The sequence below is a fragment of the Mustela lutreola genome, chromosome 16 (assembly GCF_030435805.1).
Source record: "Mustela lutreola isolate mMusLut2 chromosome 16, mMusLut2.pri, whole genome shotgun sequence".
Taxonomy (NCBI): domain Eukaryota; kingdom Metazoa; phylum Chordata; class Mammalia; order Carnivora; family Mustelidae; genus Mustela; species Mustela lutreola.
The window spans coordinates 40298613-40308282 of NC_081305.1; the positions used below are offsets into that span (position 1 = coordinate 40298613).

The following is a 9670-nucleotide window of genomic DNA, read 5'->3' on the forward strand; positions in this document are numbered from 1 at the left end:
CCGGGAAGGTGAACTCCAACGCTAATATTCCACTAAGACCCCCTGCTCTTCTCTGGGGTGGTGGGAGAGTGAGCTAATCAAAATAAGAGCCTCTGCCCATGAATCCCATAAACCTGGAAACCCCCAGCTCGAATGCAAACTAGTAGACCCTCCAATCTCCCCAGCCCCTCCTCCCCTGAATGTCCTAAATCCTCAATGAAGACGTGTCATTTGCTCCGTGGTCCAGAACCACTTGCTAGTGCCAAGTCCCTAACATCTCCAGGGTCCATGCCTAGCTCGCCCACCTTGGGCAGTCTATGTTCAACGAAAAGAACTGAATAGACCCAGAGTCCGGAATATCTGTTGGTGCTTAAGTTTTCCTGGAGTAATTTTTACCCAGCAGGAGACCGGCGCTTCAAGAGGCTGGCAGGCAGGGATTCCCTCCTCCCTCCCCTGCGCCTTCACCACCCCCAGGGACCAAATGGACTGAGGCTCCGGACCCCCACCCACATCCTCCCCCTCCAGCGGCCCCGCCAGGCGGTCCGCAAACCCACCGAGGCCACTCAGCTCTTGAACGACTGCCCCGCCCACTGCTTGCAAGTCCGAGCTCCCAGGACCCCGCATCCTCTGGCCCGTCCGGTAGTCGCGGGGGTCAGAGGGCACATTCTTTGCTACCCCGCACTCCAGGGGCAAAGAGAGCCCGGCGGACGACGGGACCCTCAAAGCGCGTGCGGGGTGATCCAGCCAGCGAGGAACTAGGGTCTAAGGGTGCCGCCCAGGGGCAGCCAGCCCAGCCTGGGGGCGCCGCGGGGCGCTGGCCGCCGAGAGGAAAGAGCCCCTCCCCCTTCCAGCTCCCGGGCCCCGCCCGGCCTCTAGGCCCCGAGGCGCAGCCGTCCCAAGAGAAGGGAGGCGCGGGATGAGACAGGAGGAAGGACACTTACTTAAAAGGCTACATAATTTCACTCCCTGCCCTCCTCGGAGCCGCGGCGACGCCTCCCGTAGCCCGGACTCGGACCTCGGTGCCCACCACCCCAGCACAGCGGTTCTGCTCCACCGCCCACCTCTTTACTCCGCCGTTGGGCGGAGCCGCACCTGGTCAGCCCAATGATCGGCCGTCCTTATCCAGAGTGACGTGTGCGCAGAGCAATCATTGAGTCCGCCCAGCCGGGGTGGGGTTCAGGCGGCGCACAGGGCTTCCTACTCAGCCCTGAGTCGCCGACTGCGCGTGCCCGGAACGGGAGGGGGCGGGGCCGAAGGTGATCTGACACTAGAGGTGGGGTCCAAGCTTGGTCCGGGGAAAGTGGGTTGGATCCTGATGGCGAGATCCGGGAGCCGTCCCGCCCTGCGAACTGCCCTTTACTGCTAGCTTTGGAGGACGGAGGTGCCCAGTTCTACGAGGCACACCACTCCGTCGCTGGCAGGGTCTGGGAGTTAGGGTCCCTGAGTTCGAATTCCCTCACTTACATGGACATCGCGTGACCTAGCCCCCCCCCCTTTTTTTAACCTGGGCCTCAGTTTCCCAGTCTTTACGATACCGGAGTGTTGGAACTGCCGAGCCCTAGTATTCCCGAACTGTAGCGGGGAGAGGAGAAGGGGGAGATGGGGGAACCCACACGTGACCTCCCCTCGCGGGGCACCGCCCATCCACTGTCTAAGGGATGGAAGCGCCCTCGGAGGACGGGAGGGGGTGGGCGGATCCTAAGAAACCCTACCCCGCAGCCCTTGGCAGTGGCTAAGGCGGAGCGCGCGGCTCGGCGGCCGGCTAGCCTTGGCGACGGCACTGGAGAAGGATGGGGACCGCAACCCGGGCTTCGCAGAGAGCTCCTTGGAGGCGAGGGAGGTGCAGAAACTAGGCGTGTGACTCCGAGCAAATCGGGGGAGGATGGATGAGGGGATGGGAGATAGCTAACTGGGCTGTCTCTCTGCGTGCAGTCCGCAGAGGCGCACGTCGCTGGTCTCCAGAGGCTTCGTCGACAACATCGGCAGCGCCGAGCCAGTCTCGGGGCCATGAGGAGCGCACAGGCCGCTCGGCCGGGAGCCGCCGTCGGGGCTGGCAGCGTCCCGCTGCGCTGAGGGCGTGGAACGGAGAGGGGCGCAGGGGGCCGGGCTGCGCTGGAGCGCACAGCCATGGCGAGGGAGGAGTGCAAGGCACTGCTGGACGCTCTCAACAAGGCGACCGCATGCTACCACCACCTGGTGCTGACCGTGGGCGGCTCGGCGGACTCGCAGAACCTGCGTGAGGAACTGCAGAAGACGCGCCAGAAGGCGCAGGAGCTGGCGGTGGCCACCCGCACCCAGTTGACGGCCGCGCTGCGCGACCGGGGCCTGGGCGCCGAGGAGCGCGCCGAGTTCGAGCGCCTCTGGGTGGCCTTCTCCGGCTGCCTGGACCTGCTGGAAGCCGACATGCGGCGCGCACTGGCCCTGGGCACTGCGTTCCCGCTGCACGCGCCGCGGCGGCCGCTGGTGCGCACAGGCGTGGCGGGCGACTCGGCGGGCGTAGCAGCGCGCGCCCTGAGCGTCCGCAGCTTGCGGCACGAGGCGGAGGGCAACTTCGACGTGGACGACCTGCGCCAGCTGGAGCGCGAGATCCTTCAGGTGAGCGAGATGATCCAAGAAATGGAGATGAAGGTCAACGTGCCCCGCTGGACGGTGCAGGCCCGGCAAACGGCGGGCGCCGAGCTCCTGTCCAGCGCCAGCGTACGTGTCTCCTCCGTGGGCGCCGTGTCCGTCCAGGAGCGCACCGGGCCCTGCGACCCGAACAAGGCCCTGGCCGCCACCGTTTTCAGCGCCGTGCTGCTGGCGGCTGTGGCCCTGGCAGTCTGCGTAGCGAAGCTGAGCTGACCGACACACGACTTTTTCCTGCCACTGCCGCTCCCTCCCGGGAGAAATCCCTTGGGAACGACGGCAATCGCCTGGACTGGAGATGGGAGTGGGATTTGGCACGTTTAAGGGAAGGGGTTCTAAAACCCCGTGTGTGTGTGTGTGTGTGTGTGTGTGTGTGTGTGTGTTAGGCAGCACATGGTTTCCTCTTGCTGACCCGGGAGGAGTTAATTTTGCGCGGGCATCCAGGGCATTACCGCTAATGTATGCAGCAGCTTTATCCCCTATTAATAGAAAACCGTCCCACGGTGACCCCAGATTCCTCGGAGTTAATGGGTGACCACGTGTGCTGCTGGGGCGTGTTTACACGGAGTCTGGTGTTTGGTGCCCCCACCCCTACCAGCGATCCCCATTCTCTGCGTGGGTTAGTTTGAAAGGGGGGTGAGGTGAAATGAAGTTGGGCCGGGGGAGTTGTTTTGCTGTGTGGGTGGTGATTTGGTTTCCTGGACAAAACTAAGAAGATGTAAGCAGGTTATATTACCTTAATCCTTTGGGGCCTAAGCTTAGGATAGTGTGCAAAGCGAAGTCCGTTCGAAGTGCTTTCTCTATGGCACACCATTGAGCTTCTTGGCAGAGTTCATCAATTAGTTACCAAAAGCAGCTAGAAGACATTTCGGTTTGGGGTTCGGTGACCTTCCCCACAAGTGCTGACCCTACTTAGGAAACCAGACATTGAAACTGCCCCCACTTGCCTATTGCAAGGGACTCTTCCCGGTCAGCCTGGAAGGAGCACAAGCTTTGGGAAAGACATAATGCTATTCAAACAGGCACTTTCTCCTTTGCAGGGGCTCATGTTTGTTCCAGAACTAGACCAGAGTTTTAGATCCTCCTTGGGGGGGAGGGCTGCAGAATCCTCTTTGGAGCCGTTAATCCTTTCTATCCCTTGGAATTTGCCTGCTGGCCAGTAGGAGAGCTGGCTTTGGAGGAAGCCACACAGCTCCCTGACCCTCACACTGACCCCTGAGAGGGTAAACCTCACTGCTGCATGCCGTGGGACCGGATTAGCCCCAGAACCGGGTTAGAAGGCAACAGCTTCCACTTGGAAATTTCAGCAGCATTTTAGAAACAAGAATCATTGAGGAAGAAAAACCATATAACCATATGTTGCCCTATCAAAGCCGGTTTCTTATAGAGGACATTTGGCCACAAAGTCATACGTGCCAATGAGTCAAACACAGTGGTCTTTACTTACACCCTTAAGTTAGTAAATATACATCTATTATGAAAATAGATCTTGAAGGCAGGAGGTCATAGCATAAACTAGTGGAACCACGCTGTACATAACAGAGGTTGGGTGACCCCTGCTTCTGTTGCTCAGTGAGTAAAGAAGGTGGAAACCCCTGGGTCCCAGGCTGAGCCGTGCCACCACCGGCCGCCTGTTTTGCAAAGAGAACATAGCTGGAGAAATAATGCTGAGAAAACACATTTACTTGTCAAAAGGTAATTTCGGGGCACCTAGGTGGCTCAGATAGTTGGGTGCCTGCCTTCAGCTCATGTCATGATCCCAGGTTCCTGGGATCGAGTACCCCACTGGGTGGGCTCCCTGCTCAGTGGGGAGCCTCCTTCTCCCTCTCTCTCTCTGTCATGAATAAATAAAATGTCCAAAAAAGGGGGGGGGGTAATTTGGAATAAAACCCAGAGACTTTGGCTGAAAATGACAAGGTATTTTTTTTTTTTTCATTTTTACCCTCAAAGTGGGAAAGAAGACCAAGAGGAAGGAAATGACAGTTTCACAAAAGGAGCTCGGAGGGCAAATAGGAGGGGTGCAGCCATGGTGCCCAGTCCTGAGGTCCACCCTTCTAGCCCAGCTCGCTTCCCTCCTCCTCAGCACACAGGTTACAGTACCTCAGGGTGAAAATATGGGATCTCCGTGTGTGTCTGTGATAATGGTCTTAAAACACCCACAAGGGCTTAAGCCGATTAAAAGTTTTATGACCTTAACTAATAAAAGAAACACCTTCTGCCTCATCTGAATAGGAACCACTTTAAATTCTTTTGCACCAGCCTGCTCAGAGTAACTTCAGAAATGACATAAAATTTATCGAAATCCCCTCATGCCTTCGTTCCCCTCCCATAAACATCGCAATACAGAATCTCCATTCCCTTCCCCAAATCTCAGTTTTCCCAGTAGAGAGGAGGCTGGGCATTTTGTGACCCAATGTTGGAAACTATCCTTTAACACCTTTATTATACTCTCTTGTTTCTAATACAGTGACTCTTCTGTTCTTACCAAGTTGTTTTGGTTCATAACGACAACAAAAAATCGTTCAGCAGAATCTATTGAAAAAAGCCCATGAGGTGTTGTATAATCCACAGAGAGCAGTTGGGACAAATGTCTTTGTTGTCACCCTTTCCACCCACTTGGCAGACCCTTGGGTATTTAATTGTATGTGGAATCAGATGTGTACCTAATTCGAGTCCTCTGGTCACTGAAATTAGGGGTAAAAGGTTGCACGTGCACATAGGGGCGCCTGGGTGGCTCAGTTGGTTAAATGTCTGCCTTCAGCTCAGGTTGTGATCCTGGGGTCCTGGGCTTGAGCCTCACATCGAGCTCTGCTCAAGGGGGAACCTGCTTTCCTCTTTCTCTCTCTCTCTGCCTGCTGCTCTGCCTACTTGTGATCTCTCTCTCTCTCTCAGTCAAATAAATAAAGAAAATTTTTTAAAAAAATGTTGCACCCACACACACACAAAAGCTGAATTACAATGAACTATTTATCCTGTGGACCTGTTAACCTAAAGAACTCTGTGTTTGAAAGTTTTAAGCAATAGGACTATTTGGTATTATTCGGAGTTCTAACATTTCCTACTAGAACTTTCGCTATGTGATGCAAGAAGAATCAGCTTCTGCTTGAGCAATAGGCTGTTGTCACTATATCTCTCTGCTCTCATTCCTATGTATATAATTCAAGACATTGCTTTCTGATAGAAGCCTGATTCCATTTAGGTGTTTGATATCAAAGTCATTAATTTCTAAAAACATTCGGTATGATTTTATACCATGATATAAGTACAGGGAAATTTTTCAAGATATTTAACATAGGATATATATGATGAGGTCAAAGTTAGAGTCTATGGCCAAGAAAAAAAATCTAGTTTCCCATATTAAAGATACAAGTTAAAAAATAGATCTTTATATCTGAAATTAAATGCTATGATAAATACCTGTAGAGAGAAAATAACCCTGACTTCCCTTTTGGGAAAACGGTACTATTTTATCTGATTTGGAGAAGACAAGCAATTGGAACGTCAAGGCACTTACAGAAACTTTTAACTATTGCTAGTTATGGAAAAAAAAATGAAACATTAATGCTTGTAGGAGAGAAAAAAATGCCTGGCAAATTCATTTTTTGTGTGCTTGAAGAACTTAATGCTTTTAAAAGCTTCAAAGGAAAGATTTTTGATAAAGAAAATTAGAGCATAACCTGCATGGTTTACTTAAGGTTTACAATAAGCTACATAAGAGACGTGTGATGTCAAATGACAAGTCATTTTGGTTTAAGAGTGTTTTGGTTTGCATGAGGCTCCTGGTGATGCTGCATGGTCTGTTTCTACCTGCACATTGGTACATTTTTAGCTACTCAGTTGCAATTCAGAGATAGCTCTCCCTTCTGTAATGAACGCTTGCTTGTTAAGGGTGTGAGCCCTGCGTTGAGAGCCTGTGTGTTAGCCTGAGAAGTAAAGAATGTAAGACTGGCCTCTGTCTTCCTGTGGGGAGTGCCTCCTCCCTCAAGGCCAGATCAGCTGTTGATGGACAGGGACTCTGCCTCTTTATCCAAGTACCTCAGAGAAGTCATTGACCTTCCTGTGCCTGGGTTCCCTCCATGGTGAAACAGGGAAGGAGCCCTGACCAATGGACCCAAAGGTCCCTTCCAGAGTTTAAAACATTTAGTAGAAATCAGTTACATATCAAAATGAAATGTTACAGTTTGATGGTTATTATCTAAGATTCCATATAAATTTAAAAAATCAGAATGAACTGAGCTTACTGTGATATTAGTCCATGTCAGAATTAGTGGATGGACTTAAAAGCAAATTTGTATAAATGCTATTTATTTACAGTACTTAGATTAGGAATTTAAATTCAGACTATAGGGCGCCTGGGTGGCTCAGTGGGTTAAGCCGCTGCCTTCGGCTAAGGTCATGATCTCAGGGTCCTGGGATCGAGTCCCGCATCGGGCTCTCTGCTCAGCAGGGAGCCTGCTTCCCTCTCTCTCTCTTTCTCTGCCTGCCTTTCCATCTACTTGTGATTTCTGTCAAATAAATAAATAAAATATTTTTACAAAAATAAATTCAGACCATAAGTCTGAGTCCAAGAAAGCCTACTATTGATTAAACAGTTGGTTTTACCCAGCAATCAGGCTATCTAAACTAATTCTGGGAAATTATAGATGTGAAACTCTCACTTATCATGGAGGCTGGGAAAATCCTATTCTGTGAGTAACCTGGAGCCCTCAGAACCATGACCGCATTGGCTGCCTGCTATCAGGAAAACATGAGCACGGCATGGGTGGTTTTGTATGTGGCATCAGATCCAAAGTGGAATTAAAGGCTTCATGTCAACTGTTCATCTACCTGAAATTGTTTATTAAATAAAAAAAATTGGGGTGCCTGGGTGGCTCAGTGGGTTAAAGCCTCTGCCTTCTGCTCAGGTCATGATCCCAGAGTCCTGGGATCGAGCCCCGAATCGGGCTCTCTGCTTGGCAGGGAGCCTGCTTCCTCCTCTCTCTTTCTCTGCCTGCATCTCTGCCTACTTGTGATCTCTGTCAAATAAATAAATAAAATCTTTTTAAAAATAAATCAATCAAAAGTAACATGCAGCGTTTATAACTTAGTTGGAAAAGACACCCTCAAAAAATTCAGCTATTGACTCTTGTGATTTAAAAATACATATATTCTTAATCTACTTTATGCCCATTTGAAGTGAAGTGAAGGTCCTGATCAACATTGTTACCCTTCACAGATTTCATTACATAAAGAGATATTCAGAAATTCTCTGAATTTCTGGATTCAGGATTCAGGATTATGAATCCCCAAGTGCTTCTGTACAGTATGATTATACTTGTCTTGTAATGTAGGAGGGAACCAGGAAGGGCAGTAGGTCTCCACATGAGCGATCTCTGGCTGTGGTCAACACAGATCAAAGTCACATTCAAATAGTATTCCTCAGTATTAAAAACTGACTGAAGGTGCAGGAACTGACCATATGCTGCAGCCCTGTGTCCCCAGGGACAAGATGGAGTTCTCAAAAAAGCATTCTTTTCATTTACTTATTTTTATCTCATTCTTACAGGGGAATCTGGGTGTTTTCATGGCAGTACTATGAGATCTTGGGCACCCTTGTCTGTTGGTGTTTATAACCTTAGGCTAATATGACAAAGGTAAACAAGCCAAATGACAGCTCCCATTGGCAAAATGATTTTGAAGAGTCCTTTTAATATGCTGTTGCCAGAAAGCAAAGTTGAATGTCCCCTGCCTGTATGGATTGTTAGGCATATAGAGATCTACAAGGAAATATACAGAAATGAAAATATTTGTGAAGGTGGGGGAATTATGAATTTTTTTCAATAATTCAATGTTATATTGTTTTTACAATATAACAATAAAATTCTAAATGTTTTTATCATCCAGAAAATATTAGTATTATTAAAATATAAATTTTAACAGTAGGGTCCCAAAGCATAATGAGAAACAATTTCAGAACCTTCTCACCTAAAAGCAAAGCAAAACAGTTTTGGAATAATCCTACCCCAGGGAATCGGAAGTTTTAAAATTTAGTATCAAGACACTGTAGCCTTGAGGTTAAGAGCACTACGTATGGAATAAGGTACAGGGGAGTTCAGATGTGATCACGCTGAAGACCTTCAATGTCTCTGACCTCAACATCTTTATCTTTGCAATGGTGTGAAGGTATACTTCATAAGGATATTGAGATAAGACTTTTTCCAGGCACAGAGAACAATAAATGTTGGCTGCCACAGTTGTTATTTATCAAACTACTTTAGAAGTCCCAACATTGGATAATTGGGGAAAAGAAACCATATGAAACCATTTACCCCATCAACTTAGGTAAAATCTGTCAAAAACCAATTTGAAGGTCAAAATTAGATACACTTGTCAAAATGACAGAAGGTCCCCCAATAATGGGTCCGTGATCAAAGGAGCGAGACTGATACAAAGCGAAGGTCAAGCAAAGCTTTATTTCGTGCCAAGCATCGAGAATCAAACCAACTGGCCCGGGGCAGTCTCTTACAAAGAGGCAACCCCTCCCTGCCTTACAGACTAATTTTATAGAGCAAAGGCCACGGGGTTGAGCCTGGCCACACACAGCAGCCAATGAGATTGTTAACACACAGAGAAAGCTGCACAGTCATGCTAGGTCACAGGCGGGTAGCCAATTGAATTACAATTCACCCCATAGTAGCTATATGAACTAGCCTATCACCTTGGTCAGAATTGGCACCCAAAAGGCAGGGCCCACACTCCCTGGTAGCTAGCAAGACGGTATGCGCCCCCACTGATTGGATGTCTCCACCTGGCCTGACCCGCCCTTGTGTTTGGGCTTTGTTACCTGGGACTGGTTTCCCGGACTTGCTTTTTTTTTTTTTTTTAAGATTTTATTTATTTATTTGACAGACAGAGATCACAAGTAGGCAGAGAGGAGGAAGCAGGCTCCCCGCCGAGCAGAGAGCCCAATGCTGGGCTGATCCCAGGACCCTGGGATCATGACCTGAGCCAAAGGCAGAGGCTTTAACCCACTGAACCACCCAGGCACCCCTCCCGGACTTGCTTTTAAGTAAGTTCCCTGAGTGGG

General features: G+C 49.7%; 1 protein-coding gene across 1 annotated transcript; it reads left to right on the plus strand.

Moving 5' to 3' along the window:
• The first annotated feature begins 1618 nt into the window (after positions 1 to 1618).
• RGS9BP (regulator of G protein signaling 9 binding protein) lies at positions 1619 to 8397 on the plus strand. Its single transcript, XM_059153230.1, has one exon. It carries the CDS (start codon positions 2107 to 2109, stop codon positions 2818 to 2820), a length of 714 nt encoding a protein of 237 aa, XP_059009213.1. The 5' UTR covers positions 1619 to 2106; the 3' UTR covers positions 2821 to 8397.
• The last annotated feature ends 1273 nt before the right edge of the window (positions 8398 to 9670 follow it).